General features: G+C 36.0%; 2 protein-coding genes across 3 annotated transcripts; both read right to left on the bottom strand.

The window, feature by feature from the left end:
- Positions 1-302: 302 nt before the first annotated feature.
- On the bottom strand, positions 303-7822 carry LOC131167942 (28 kDa ribonucleoprotein, chloroplastic-like). 2 transcript variants are annotated; one of them, XM_058127026.1, is made up of 4 exons: positions 2965-7822; positions 2708-2809; positions 774-1055; positions 303-623 (listed from the first exon to the last, which is right to left on the bottom strand). In XM_058127026.1, the coding sequence occupies exons 1-4, from the start codon at positions 3499-3501 to the stop codon at positions 558-560; spliced, it is 987 nt and encodes a 328-aa protein (XP_057983009.1). In that variant the 5' UTR covers positions 3502-7822; the 3' UTR covers positions 303-557. The 2 variants fall into 2 exon arrangements, with proteins under 2 accessions (XP_057983009.1, XP_057983008.1); XM_058127025.1 differs by having other exon boundaries at positions 303-1055; positions 2965-3622.
- A 55-nt stretch (positions 7823-7877) lies between these two features.
- On the bottom strand, positions 7878-13359 carry LOC131167943 (uncharacterized). Its single transcript, XM_058127027.1, has 2 exons — positions 12567-13359; positions 7878-8359 (listed from the first exon to the last, which is right to left on the bottom strand). Exons 1-2 carry the CDS (start codon positions 13104-13106, stop codon positions 8036-8038), a joined length of 864 nt encoding a protein of 287 aa, XP_057983010.1. The 5' UTR covers positions 13107-13359; the 3' UTR covers positions 7878-8035.
- Between the last annotated feature and the right edge of the window lie 1700 nt (positions 13360-15059).

Here is a 15059-nt window from a genome sequence, read left to right on the forward strand (position 1 = left end):
TTCTTGGAACTTCACACCTTAACAGCTGCTTCTTTAGGGCTACACAACATGGCATGAGATGAATTTGAAGACTCATGCATGAATCCAATGGCTATAATATCCAAAATGGTATGGAGTCCCTAATTTCACAATATAGGGTTCTCAATGGCTGATTGATTTCTAAACAAAGAATACAGATCACAGGAATTCTGTGGGGTCTTAATATTTTACAGCCTGCCTTTTTTTCCATGCAATTTTCTTCAATGTTTTTCATACTTCTCTCGTCAAGCGAAACATTCAGAAAAAAAATAAAGAATCCGAACTGACAAAAACGGATAATAGCATTGAATTGATCAAGTGTAATCACAATAAAACGTAAAAATTACAACAATTAGAGTTAAAGAGAGAATAACATAATTGAGAACTCCTGATTCCTAATAAAATTTTCCTCCAACCATCCTTTAAAAAATATAATATAAAAAACAAATCAAAAGGGTGAAAAAGAATAACTAAAATCTTCTCTCCTTGGAACATACCATAGTTCTTACGCAAGCTTCTTGAAGGACCGGCATCTTAAATTAAAATGGGCCACGCCTTTGTCGCCCCTCAGCAACATTCACTCTGATTGCCCTGCCATCCAAACTCTGCACCACAAATGCACATAAGATCAGACCATTTGCCTATCTAAAGATTGAGATCAAATCTAGACAGTACCCACTTCTCATAGGATGAGATTCATTTGCAAAGAAAACAGAACATCTAAGATTTCTAAATGAAATAAGCTGCCGTATAACCTGTCCATCAAGAGCAGCAATGGCATCGTTCAGCTCCGTCTCACTAGAAAATGTTACAAATCCAAACCCACGTGACCGCCCACTTTCTCTATCATAAACTACCCTGGCATTGACCACCTTCCCGTGTTCACTAAAGACCTGCTCCAGACGAGCATCATCTACTTGCCATGGCAGGTTGCCAACGTATACTCTGAAAGAAGGTTCAAAAACTTGGGGAGGGCGTTCTGGTTGAGACCCTCTTGGAGCAGCCTTGTTTACAGTCAAGAGCCTTCCGTTTAAATCCTGTTTAGAACATAGGAAGCTCTCAAACACTGATAAAATAACAACTTCTTTCTCGAACAAGCAGAGACATGGTCAAAAAGGAAGATATGAGATGTATGACTCCAATAAGCATAAAGTATGTGATGCATGGTCACAATAAGCTCACTCACAGAGAAGCAGGGAAAGGAAAAGAGAGAGAGATTGGAAAACATCAATTAGCTTGCAATTTGCAAACCTTCATGTTACCACAAGCATCCAGCCGTCCACCAATAGACACCCAAAGGTTACCACAAATATGCACAAAAGAAGCTCAACGCTGCAACACATATATGGTAAGGGGATTTAAATCATTTAATGCAAACATGGTCCCAGAAGTGAGAAGTGCTAAGCCACAGGTTACATCTGTGTACTAGTTGACTATCCTTATTCAACAAAGAGAGATGTATGCTACCCTTTTGAGACCCATAGTCATATGCTAAAGATTATCTTCTTTCGGGTGGTTTATCTTCCAAGTTAAAAGAGCAGAGGCTCTTCTGACCTGGAATCAATTCACAAGACAGATGGGTTTGAACCATCAGTTGCTTAGGATGATTAGGCCACTAATTTTATTACTCATTTCTCCTGATTCTTTCATAGGAGCTCTACCCTCCATTTAAGAGAAAAAAAAAATTCGCAAAAAGGATTAAAGCAAATCTTTGCTAAGCATTTCTTAACATTTTCCAGTTTTTTCCTCATACTTACAAAGAGCCAAATTGAGTTTATCACCCAATTTTTTTCTCTTTAAGAAATTTACACATCTAATCATTTGAAATTGTTTTCTGCTTCATTCAAATTCAAGTTTCCACACAAATGTCTTTTTACAGCAGAATTCAAAGGTGGTAACCCAATATGGCTGCCAGAATTTTAAAAATATTATTTAGAGCAAAACACACAGGCCTTCCTTGAGGTTTGGGAAAAAGACATGGATCTCTGTAGAGAGGTTTTCCTAAACATTTGCTTTCTGAGACACTGATCCAATAAAGTTTCAAAATTTTGACTATTTTCCAAAGTACTCTCTCTTTGTTTCTCTCTCCCCCACTTGACACAGAAAGTTGCAAATTCAATCCCACTGAAAAAAAAACATTTAAATGATCTGTTTGAAACACAAGAATAGAATGGAATTGGCATTTAAAATTTTACATATATATCATTCCATTCAACTACCAATCCATTCCATTCTAGCGTACTAGCCATTGGGTGGAGAGTAATCTTTCATGTTTGTTAAATGGAAATTGTTGGCGCGAATTACAGTAATTCCTTTAGTTGTTAAAAGAATTCCAAAACAACCTTATTTTAGGGACAGAATTAACAGTAAAAAACCTCAATTATATGCTATCTAGAGCAAACAATTCTCCTAACGCTGGAAGAACCAAATGCCCCATATTTAACTAAAAAAATCATATATTGTGCAAATAAATTTCCTCTACTCCGGACTGAAAATTCAATATTTCAAAGGTAAAACGTACATAAAGATACTTATTTTAAAAGTGCACCAAATTTATAAGATTAAGCATGATTCTTTGTTTTACCTGCAACTTTATTGCAGCAGATTGACAATTAACTAATGAAGCTAACGATGGAGGACCAAACAGAGCAAATAAAGCAACACAATGAATTTAAGAAGGCAAAGTTACATAATGGTGGAGCATATCCACAGCCTTCTCAGCTTCTGCAACAGTACTCATTGTCACGAACCCAAAACCACGACTCTGATCTGTTACCCTATTGTATATCACCTACAAAGAAACCAGCAGAACAACATAAACCCATTTCTAAAAGAGAAACCCCAAACCTCCAACAATCAACGATAAGGCCATTTAAGCAGGAAAACCAAAAGAAAAAAAAAAAAGAAAAAAGAAGAGAGAGAGAGAGAGAGAGAGAGAGACTTTACCTCAGCAATCTCAACAATTCCAGCCTCACCAAACAGCTGAGCCAACTTCTCACTGTCAATGTCGTAAGAAAGATTGCCAACGAAAAGCTTAGCCTCTTCGGGCGGCTCAGGATACGAGTCTTCTCCACCCTGCTCCATAATCCCCCCTGCAGAACCCTCTTCTCCCTCGCCTTCCCATTCACCAGAAGAACCACGGGCCTCGATATCCTCGTCCAGCTGTTTAGATTCCCAATTTAACCCATCTTCCGCTGCTTCTCCTTCTTCGATTCGGCGCTCCTCCTCTTCGTCCTGTTGAGCCCAGTCTGACGTCTGCGCTACGAATGCTACTACAGTAGAAGGTGAAGTCTTCATTTTGAGAGAGACCCACGCGGGAAATGAAGAGGAAGATGAGCATGAAGGGTGGAAAAGCCTAACGGGTCTGGTCGGGATTGAGAGAAATGGAGTCAAGGCTCTGGTACTCGAGGGGGTTGGGAAAGAGCTCAAGCTGCAGCCCGCCATTGATAAGGGCTTGGTGAGAGGCGCAGCCGCTGAAGCCATGGGAGGGAGGGATGGAGGGAGGAGAGGCGAGAAAGGATAAGGGGTGTGAAAAGTATGGGGAAGCAGAGAGGGAGGGAAAAGGGTTTCTTGGGACTAAACGCAAAGAATGGTGGATATTAAATGATAAATTGCACCAAGAGTTGGGTTTATACTTTTAAACTCATTCTAAATTATAATTTCTCTTGTGAAAAATCTGAATATTAGAATTATGCATTTTTAATTTGTGTTTGGAGTTTGAAAGTTTAGATCACATTTTGCTTTGAGAGGAATTGTGTTTAATTAGATTATATCAATAATCCCTTGGTATTAACTAAATTTCGTACTTATTTAGAAATTTTAATTTCTCTATTCATTATGGTGCTTTTAGCAAAATTTATTTGTGCAATGTTAGGGCGGGTAAGAAAAAATAAAAAATCGAATCAAACTGCAAGTCAAATTAAACCAAATCAAATAATTGGCTAACCATTTTTTTTTATTTGGTTTCAGTTTGAAAATTTTAATTTTTTCGGTTGTCTGTTTAATTTTGATTTGGCTCATTCAATAACCACAATTAACCGAATTGAACAAATATATTAATATATTTTTATGTTATATATAACATTATAATAATTTAAATTTTTTAAAAAATTTGTATTGCACTAAGATTAAAGCTTAAATTTTAATGACGAATATTTTAAATTTACATGTTGATTATTATGAAAGAAAAAAAAAAATTATTTGTAGTCATTTTAAAATTTTAAATTATACTTAATAGTTCAATTCATTTAACCATTGAATATTAGTCTAAAAATCGAAGATTAATCTAATTTCAGTTAACCATTTTAAAAGGTTTGACTTTAATTCACATTTTCCAATAAACCAAATTTTCTGTTTAGTTAATTGAACCATGCCCACTCCTAATGTGAACAATCTAGTTTGTAATTGTTATGTCCTAATTTAAGAATTTGATTTATAGAGGAAAGAAAAAAATAGATTCCAATACTCTATAGTGTGTTTACCCACACGCAACACACACTTAAAGCCAATGTCGATTGGGCTCTTGAGGATGGTTGAGAACATGTTTTTTGTTTTTTTGTTTGCCTTACAACCCTTCTTAACAAGGAGAACCAATGCCTGAGGCTCTTTTAAGAAATGTACTCCTTTCTTAACAACAAATTCAAACCATGCAAGGTTAGATGAAGGTATTGAAATAATAATTTCAAGCTACTATTTGAGCATAACCCTTTGACTTAGGGTAAAAATAGCTTATAATTCTAGAATATCTACCTTGATGAGGAGATAAAGCCCCCAAAGCCTAGAGGGGCTTGGTTGTACTTGGTAATCTATTGAATTGAAATTTCATTGAGTAGCATGATCCAGCACCAAGAAGAATAGAGGTGGGTGAGTGCAACTAGAGAGCCTTGATAGATATGAAGTACAATACAACCATAAGGAATCAAAGAAAAGGACCGGAAAAAACCCCTTCACAAAGGTGATAAAGGAGGAATCATTGCTTATGCGATTCTGGAAGCTAATCATAGAATCTTACAATGACAACATGGATTTTGTGGATCATATGTAGATCTTTCAAGCCATCGTAGTCTTCCATGAGGCCTTTAATGCCAATATGTACAAGTTTTCACCACTAGCCGAGAGAAATCCACAAGGACAAGGTACTTGGGCCTAAAATCAGGGTATATTCACACCTTCAACGACTCTAATCCCTAGTTCATGGGTCACTTTATAAGTAGTAAATGCATGACGAATACCTCATTGAGCTTCATGGAAATCCAACAAAAGCATAGAGAATCCTTAAGGGATTATCTTAAGCGCTTAACTTTGAAGCGTTCAGAGTCTTAAACCTTGAATAAGGTCTCATGATTGCCATGCTGATGTATGACTTGACCTTTTCCTAGTTTAGTTTCACATTGTTAAAAAAGGTTACTTAAAACTCAACTTGAGTTGCTAAAGAAGGATGAAGGCTATTGTAACGTTGAGGAAATGAAGCAATCCGGAAAAGAATAAATCATGAGAGAGAGAGAGAGAGAGAATTGGGCAACCAAGAAGTAGCCTAAAAACAGAAGAAGAAAGATGCCAAATAGTTCTTTTTCAACACCTCCCAAGTTTATATCCTCATGCATATTCAAAATGACCTCAGGATCCGACAACAAGGTTTAGCCAAACCTAGGGTCAAAGAAGATACCTTTGATTGATACTACCGATTCTCATGGCTGCTAACACCTCTAGGATGTTCAAGGCGTTTGTTCAAGATGACTTCTTGGCCCAGTTTGTATAAACCAATAAGCCAAGTTAAGACAATACAAGTGAGGAAAGCCATATTCTCATAGTCATCCATGTGATCTCTAGAGGACCTATAGGATGAGAGTCAACCTTAACATGAAAAAAACTAGCCCCTTCAACACCTACTCAATCTGGCAAGTGTAGAAAAGGTCAAGATAAAGCCAATGCTTGGATCGATAATTTCTTTCTTGAACAAGCCTTGGAATCAGAAGGAGCCACATGATGAAATCTTGGGAATCACAGTCTTCATTTTCAACTATGGTGTCAAAAAATTCCTAATTGAAAATGAGACCTCAACAAAAAGACTCTTCTGGAATAGGTTTTCAACAAATAGAAATAACTCCTAATTGGTTGAAACCGATAAGGACAACCTTGATGGGTTTTCTAGGGGATTGCAAAGTGCCAAGAGGCATCAGTAGTGCCAATATCTCTAGGGACTAAGCTCAAGACCACAACCATATAAGACTTCCTTGTGGTGAGGATCCTCGTTCATACAATGTGATACTAGTATGTCACATGTGTCCAATGGCGGACCTATGATAAGTGGGGGTTGAAAATCATGCCCAACGTACTTCTAAATTTTGTAAGATTGTTTTTAAATTGAATAAATTATAAATTATTATAATATCAATTTAGGCATAGCATTAGAGCTCAAATCAAAACAAAAAACTCAAACTTTCACTAGATTGGATTTCATTCTCTATTTTTTTTTTTTTGAAATTAATTTTGAAATAGCCTTCGAAATTTTATTTATTTAGACTAAAACCTTATATAGCAGCAAGTTGAATTGCGTCATCTATTTACCTATTTTAGGTTGACATATACCTTTTATCGATAATTTATAATACCATTATATTTTATTTATTTTTTAATCAAATAAACATTTCTAGATTCTAGCCTTAAACTATTTAAAATAAACTTTATGATTATAATTTTATTTAACTTATTTTTGAAAAATGCTTTCTTCTTTTTCAATAATATTTTTTATCTGTAAAATGATTACATTAATCGTACTTCTGTATATGATATGCGTATATATTGTTTGTCCTTTTTAACCAAATGCAATCTATTCCTTTATATTTTTAACTTATTTAAAATACACTTTCTAAACAAAATTTTATTTAATTTTGGTTAAATTTACTTTTTTAGAAATGTTTCATCTTGTTTTTAAAATATAAGGATATTATATATATATATATATATATATATATATATATATATATATATAAAAGTTGTAATCAGTTCCATGATTATTTTTGTTTTTTGAGAGCATAATCCAATTTTTTCCAACTGGCCCAAAATATCTCACCGTTAAAAAGGTTCCCCTGAAATTTATGTTCTTCAAGGTTGTCATGCTTGATTGAATTTTTCATAATTTTAATATAATCCCCATTTATAATGTCTTAAAAAATAAATATTTATTACAAAAAATACTTAAATTAAGTACTTATTTTGAAAAGCACTTTTTTGAGCAGTTTTTTTTTTTTCAAAAAAACAAAGAAATATTTTTTTTTCAAAAGGTATTTTTTTTTTTGAAAGAAGTACTTAATTAAAAAAGTGCTTATAATAAGTAATTTTAAATTACTTTTATATAAATACTCTTCTAAAAAGTACTTTTCAGTTGCCCGCAGCCCTTCCATAGGAAGTCACTTTGGTTTCTTTCTAAACAATCTGCAACCAAACAAGGGACTGAGAATGGAGATATAAAGTTGGGAGATTATAAGAGAGCATGCTTTTGATTAGTGTGAGCCTCCCTCCTTTTTATAGGTAGAGCTCTTTGAAGAGGTCAACTTGTTTTCAAACCATGGCCATTGAATCCCAAGCCGATTTTGATTTGAAGCATACTCCTAATGGCACCCTAACTTGTTGGTTGAGAGCACTTCAATCTTACAGTTAAAGTCGGTAGCTAGGCTGTCAATGCTGTGCGCATCTCCTATAGCAAAGATTCTACCCACTTTTAGATGGGTTGATTCTTACACTAGAGACTGCTGTAAAGCAAAGCAACTAGGCAAAGATTCGACAGGGCTCAAGAGAGGAGGCTTGCAGAAAATCAATGTGTCATTGATAAAGAGTAAATGAGGGACGAGACCAAGAGGGAGGATGATCCTGTTTCTACATTAAGACCTGAAAACAAGGTGAGGGTCAATTGCTCTATTAATAACAAGCTTCACTTTGGTAAGAAAGGACCTGCACACACTCGAGTGGACTCAGATGCATGCTCTTCTGCATATACAAGTGGCTAATATACAAATACTTACTCATAGACAGGTTTAAAGTTTTTGTAAGCCAACACTGCATAAAATGGGTCTGAACCAGACAAGAAGCCCAGCAATCTCCTGATCCAGCCCAGAAAAACTTGTTTGTCCTCTTGCTCATTGCTTGCAATTGGTGACTTTCTAATGGTTTCTGGTTTTGTGAATCCTTCCACACACTGAAAATACTGCACCACCAGTTGAACCCTGCTATATGCAGTCCCATCTCTCCATGCACTGATAGCTTTCTCATAGAACATTCGATTGCTAAAGCTCACAATGAACACCCCTCCGGGCCTCAAAACCCGGAACACTTCTGCAAACACCTGTGTTATATACACATATAGCATCAGCCAAATTTCCCTCTCAGGTTAAAAATATCAAATTGAAAATCAAACCCATGACCTCATGTACCCCACCGATGCTGTGGTTGCACCCCTGGTCTCTAGTGGTTAAAAAACTCAAATTTTTATTCATGATCAATAAAATTTAAGACCAAAGGTCAGTGTGCATATATCATGCCAAACGCCCTTAATTTTACTTACCCTGTATTTGCGAGCTTGAATTTTAAAACTTAGATTTGAATTTTTATATATTTATACAAAACACACTACAAACTTATATTGTTTTTCTGTCCAACTCCACTTAAATTTAAATCTAAGGACTGAAGTCCATAGTTAATGACAGCTTTGTTTTCAATTACACTCATCTCCAGGTGCTAATCCAACACTTTGGGGTAATCCAGGCTATCTATTCTTGTTTTGCCATTAATTTCACACTACACAGGATTAAGATTCCCCAGATTCATTACCGGCATTTATCACTTTCTTCCCTTAGTTATATGTTTGTGTTTTTCGTCTCAAAATCTCACCCTGTTAATAAATAAATGTACAAATAAACACACACAAACATACATATAATCAATTAAAATCTAGTCTAGATATCTATTTTAATTTGATGAACCAGATAGAGACCGCATGTCTGACAATTACAGTAAGAAAAGCTTATATTTAAGAGCTTGGAGTTTTAAACTCCGATTTGGACTTGGATTTGTGTATATTTAGAGAAAATGCAGCTCAACATTGTATTGTTTTTCGTCTAACCCACAAGAATCCAAATCCAAGACCTGAAATCCATGCTTTTAAACCCAACATTAGTTTCAATTACACTAATAAGGATAAGGCATTAACCCAACTGTTTGGAGTTGGCTGTTTAATCTTGTTTTTCGGTTAATTTAGCCCTGCATAGGATTAGGATTTCATTACTCATATTTGTCCCTTTTCCCCTCAATTATGTTAGTGCTTTTCTCATCTCAAAATCTCACTGGTATAGTACTTGTTGAATAAATTAGTAGCAGCACATTAGAATGTGCTTTGTTTCTGTTAGTTGCCTAGTTTGTAGGAGTTGTTTAGCATGATGTTAGTGATGCCTATTTTTATGCTTGTAACAGTTTGCTTTTTAGCCTATATAATGGTCATTTCCTTATCAATGAAGTGTGGAGTTTTCAGTCCAACTCTGTTTCCCTTTATTTTTAGTTTTCTTCTTCCATTTTACATCAGTGGTATCAGAACGAGGTTAGAGTTCTACACTGGCTTCTGAAACTTTTGTGCAGTCAGCCATTACACGCTTTGATGATCACTATGACCATTGGAGCATGCTCATGGAGAATTTTTTGAGGTCCAAAGAATATTGGACAGTTGTTGATTCTGGAGTAGCAGAACTAGCAGCAGGTGTTGTGCTGACAAATGCACAGAAGGTGGAGCTTGAAGGGCAGAAGTTGAAGGATCTCAAAGCAAAGAATTATCTCTTCCAGGCAATTGATCATTCCATCCTGCAAAACCATTCTTTGTAAAGAAACTTCCAAGCAGATTTGGGACTCTATGAAGAAGAAGTATGAGGGGACAGCAAAGGCAAAAAGTGCAAAACTGCAAACACTTCGAGGCGATTTCGAAACTTTACACATGAAGTATGGAGAATTGGTGACAAATTACTTCTCCAGGACGAGGGCAATCGCAAATAAGATGGGAATCCATGGCGACAAAATGACAAATGTCACTATCATTGAGAAGATTCTTCGTTCGATGACAACAAAATTCAACTATGTTGTTTGTTCGATTGAGGAATCTAAAGACACTGACAGCATGTCCATTGATGAATTGCAGAGTTATTTGTTGGTTCATGAGCAGAAAATGAATCGGCAAGACAAGGAGGAGCAAGCGTTACAAGCCTTAGCATCAAAAGGAGGAGGTCAAGGACGAGGAAGAGGTAGAGGCAGAGGTGGCAATGATGGTAGACACTCAAATCAAAAATCTGAAGATTATGATTCTCAAGGGAAAGGAAAAGGCCATGACAACAACAACAATCATTCAACGCCTTCCAAGTCAAAGCTAGCAGACAAACCAAGAGTTGAATGCTACATGTGTCACAAGTTTGGCCACTACAAGTCAGAGTGCCGTACTAATCTAAGGAGAGATGGTGGAAAGCAGTCTAATTTTGCTGAGAAGGAAGAAGAAGTGTCTTTGTTGATGGCTTGTCACGTGAAGGAGGAAACCCACAAGAAATTCTTGTGGTACTTAGAAACTAGCTGCAACAACCATATGAGTGGAGAGAAGTCTGTATTCTTTGAATTGGATAAAGTTTTTCGTGATGTTGTGAAGTTCAGTGATGGCTCTACAGTCTCTGTTATGGGAAAGGGAAAGGTAGCAATTCAAACCAACAAAAATTCTATTCAAACTATTTCTAACATTCTCTTTGTTCCAGATTTGAGAACAAATTTACTCAGTGTTAGTTAGCTACAAGAAAAGGGATATGGAATCACTATAAAAAATGGTGTTTACAGAATCGAAGATGAGGAGTTGGGCTTGATAGCTCAAGTTAGCATGACAGCCAACAAAATGTTTCCATTGTATCTCCATGACACCGCTCACTCATGTCTTTTTGCAAGATTGGGAGAGAAGGAATGACTATGGCATTTTCGCTATGGGCATCTTAGCCTTGGTGGGTTGAAGACTTTACAACAGAAGAATATGGTGATAGGTCTTCCTCAAATTACAGCTCCTTCTGAAGTTTGTGAATAATGTGTTGTTAGCAAACAACACCGTAATCAATTCCCACAAAGGAAATCATGGAGGGCGAAGGCTGCATTGGAGCTTGTTCATTCCGAAATTTGCGGGCCAATAAATCCATGCTCTAATGGAGGTAAGAGATATATACTTATCTTCATTGATGATTTTAGTCGTAAAGGCTGGGTTTATTTTTTGTAAGAGAAATCTAAAGCCTTTCTAGCCTTTAAAAGCTATAAAGCGCTGGTTGAGAAAGAAGTTGACAGTCCCATAAAAATTCTTCGCACGGATTGTGGTGGAGAATATGTTGGGAGTGAATCTACGAGCAACAATTGCACAAGAAAAATTACGCAAACACAATACAAGATCAGATTTACGTGATTCGGTCCACTGTGACCTACATCCACAGAGCACACGCAATCACTATAACCTGGAGAATTACAAGGAGGAGGACGAGGCTACTACCCTCAACTCCAATCTCTCTCTCTCTCTCTACAAAGATTAACTTTGCCTCACACAGTACACCACACCTCTTACAACGCACACAACTCTCAGCCCACACAACTCACAATCTTGCCACTCACATACATCACATATATATACACATATGGGAGGGGGGAAAGTCATACAAGGTAGCTGCAAATTCAACATGGTAGGCAGTTGTTTGGTGGCCGTCGGTTTCCAGCATCAACTATTGCGGTTGGGTGGTGCGGCTGCCAACTCCAATACGAGCCACACCCTAACAGAATATAACTTATATGAATTTGCAAGTTTTTGTGAGATTCATGGAATCAAGAGGCAGCTTACAGCAGCTTATATGCCCCAATAGAATGGCGTTTGTGAAAGGAAGAATCACACTATTCTAAATATGGTGCAACTCTTATACTTGGAGTTCCATAAACAAGGTAAGGAAGAAGAACATGGAGGGGCTGCACAGCAGGCACTTGTCGACGAGTGCCCTGAGCTCGTCGACAAGTATACCGAGAGTCAGAATTTCTCAGAATTGAAAACTCTTCGACGAGAGTATGGACACGTCTATGAGTGGTCTTCTTCGTATCGTCGATGAATCCTTGTACTCGTCGACAAGCGTCGCCTGGGCCGCGAAGAGAAATTCAAAATTTGAATTTGGACGTTATGCTAGTTGGGTATTTGGAGGGAAACATCCTAGAAACTTCTATTTATGTATTTCTGAATGTATTTTGTTTATAGAGAACTTTGTAAGACTAGAGTATTGTTGTTCTTCACATTATAGTGAATATCGAGTGTCATTTGCTTTATTCTTATGTGATAAATTGTTATTTCCCATCCATATTGGTTGTGTTGTTGAGGCTTGGTGATTTGTTGCAAGTTTATATCTTCCGCTGTGCATGTGTGTATCCTATATTCGATTCAAATCACAACATCAAACGTAGCATTACAAGCTAGGCTAGATATCTATTTAAATTTGGTGAACAAGAGAGCCATATCTGACCTTCTCAGGCTGTTGAAGATACTGAACACTGACTGTACACAACACTGCGTCAAAACTGCAACTCTCCAACTCAAGCTTCTGCTCTCCATTCAGATCCTTCACGAAGAAGTAATCCAGCCGGGAGTTCCTGGAAAGCTCTTGGGCGTTGAGACCGTGCCCCACCACCCTCCTGTACTCCACCTCCGGAGGGAGATGGCTAACCCAGGAGCTCATGAGGTCAAGAATTTCCGAGCCAGGGCTCAGCCTGTGTCTGTAGAGCCCCGTGAGGGTGGAGATGAAGCCATCGTCCACATGGTTCACCAGGCGCGGCTGGGCATAGAATTCTCTGTCAGGGAAGGAGTTGAGTTTGACTCTGCCTTCTTGGGTGAGGACTAGGCGTTTGATTTTGCCTGCAGAGAAGGAAGAGAGTTGTTTGGTTTGTGGGTTTTCATGGGTGGAGCCAGCTGCGATTGTTGCAGGGAGACATATTTTTCTGGGTTTGGGTCGGAGGGTTTTAGAGGGGTTTTGGAATGGAGTGGAATTTCGTTGAATGGTGAGCATGGTATGGGTGCTCTGCTTCTGCTCTATTCTGGTTTCCTCAATTGAGGTTTTTCAATTTTCCATTGATGGGGAACTACCCAAGACAAAATTGAAGCAAACAAATGACGATGCAGGGAGAGAGGAAGAGATTAGTGCCTTGTGGTTGTAAGCCCTTGTGGCTCTGTATGAAAAGGGTGTACTGAATCGAACTCAGTCGACTTAGTAAATACCTGAAGTTGATTGAGTCGAACATAGTAAACTTCAACTTCGTTTCAAACTCGAGGGATTTTAAAGTTATTAAATTTAAATTTGATTCAGTTACAAATTTTTAAAACTCGAGTACTTGACTAAACATAATTTAATAATAAATTATTATTAGAATACAATAATAATAAAAAGTCTAACCTCATTATTTAAATTCTTTTTTATCAATTCATTGAATTGAGAATGACTTTTTTCTATTAGATTAAGAGATATTAAATCCTTTTTTACTATCTCATTTCAAGACTCACTCCTCCTCATAGTTACTATACTAAGCCTAAATTTCAAATGGCTAAACTATCTAATTTACCCCTCCCTTGTCTCATCTTTGACGGGTACTATGCTTAAATTATTGCGTATATGCTCACATTTTTTTTTTACTTTTTCTTTTAATGTTATACCACTAATTCACCTTTACATCCACATTTTAGCAACTTTTATTTTTTTATATATGTTTCTTAGTAGCCAACATTCTGAACCATAAAGTATAGTCGACCTTATAGTCGTTTTATAAAACTTTTCTTTCAATTTTAAGGATATTCTACGATTGCATAACACACCTGACACATTCCTCCATTTTATTTAGCCTGTTTTAATTATATGTGCTACATCTTCTTCAATTTCTATTTTTGCTTGCATAATAGATTCAAGATATCTAAATCTATTAGCGTTATTGATCTCTCGGTTATCAAGTTTAATCTTCTCTCAACTACTACTTCATATATTACTGAAATTACATTTCATATATTCTGTCTTATTCTTACGTATCATAAACCCTTTAAACTCTAATGTGACTATCCAAAGTTCTAGATTAGATTTCACTTCATTCCTATTATTATCAATCAACATGATATCATTTGCAAACAATATACACAAAGGGATCTCATTTAAATATTTCTAGTAAGTTCATCAATCATTAAAGTAAAAAAGATAAGAACTCAAAGTAAAACTTGATGTACATCTATTGTGATTGAAAAATCTATAGATTTCCCTCTTACAATCCTAACGTTAGTCACTACTATATCATATATATCTTTAATGACCTCAGTATATCTACTGCAAACCTCTCTATTTTCTAAAACTCACCAAAGAACTTTCTAGGTACTCTATCATAAACTTTTTCTAGGTCAATAAAAATCATATGTCAATCCCTTCTCTTTTTCCTAAACTTTTCTACTAAACTTTTTAAAATATAAACAACTTCTGTTGTTATTTTCTCAAATATAAAACCAAATTGATTTTCTGAAATTCTCATTTCTAGTCTTATTCCATATTCAATTACACTTTCCCAAAATTTCATTGTATGACTCATAATGATAATTTCATGATAATTATTACAATTTTGTATACCACCTTTGTTTTTATATAAAGGTACTAACATACTTTTCCTCCATTCTTCTAACATTTTCTTGATTTTTATAATAATGTTGAACAAATTAGTTAACCAAATATATCTTTTATCTTCTAAATATTTCCAAACTTCAATTGGTATTTTATATGGTCCTAAATTTTTTTAATTTTCATCTTTCTTAACGCCATCTTAAGATCAAGAACTATAATTTTGTGAATAAATCTCCTATTTTTAGCCTTCTCCTTATTTGTCATTTTAAGTTCAATCTTTCATTTTGGTTTTTATTAAACAACTTAACAAAGTATTTTTGTCACCTCTCTTTTATGTCTTCTTCTCTAATTAAGGCATTATCATTCTCATCC

This window comes from Malania oleifera, chromosome 11 (assembly GCF_029873635.1).
Source record: "Malania oleifera isolate guangnan ecotype guangnan chromosome 11, ASM2987363v1, whole genome shotgun sequence".
Classification (NCBI taxonomy): domain Eukaryota; kingdom Viridiplantae; phylum Streptophyta; class Magnoliopsida; order Santalales; family Ximeniaceae; genus Malania; species Malania oleifera.

What these genes read in the sequence shown, in the direction of transcription:
- LOC131167942 (XM_058127025.1), bottom strand. Translation starts at nt 3,501, where the DNA reads ATGGCTTCAGCGGCTGCGCCTCTCACCAAGCCCTTATCAATGGCGGGC. An exon ending in GAATTGTTGAGATTGCTGAG is followed by an intron (nt 2,810 to 2,964) that starts GTAAAGTCTCTC and finishes GTTTCTTTGTAG; the next exon opens with GTGATATACAATAGGGTAAC. An exon ending in TGGATATGCTCCACCATTAT is followed by an intron (nt 1,056 to 2,707) that starts GTAACTTTGCCT and finishes TGTTCTAAACAG; the next exon opens with GATTTAAACGGAAGGCTCTT.
- LOC131167943 (XM_058127027.1), bottom strand. Translation starts at nt 13,106, where the DNA reads ATGCTCACCATTCAACGAAATTCCACTCCATTCCAAAACCCCTCTAAA. An exon ending in ATCTTCAACAGCCTGAGAAG is followed by an intron (nt 8,360 to 12,566) that starts GTCAGATATGGC and finishes TATATAACACAG; the next exon opens with GTGTTTGCAGAAGTGTTCCG.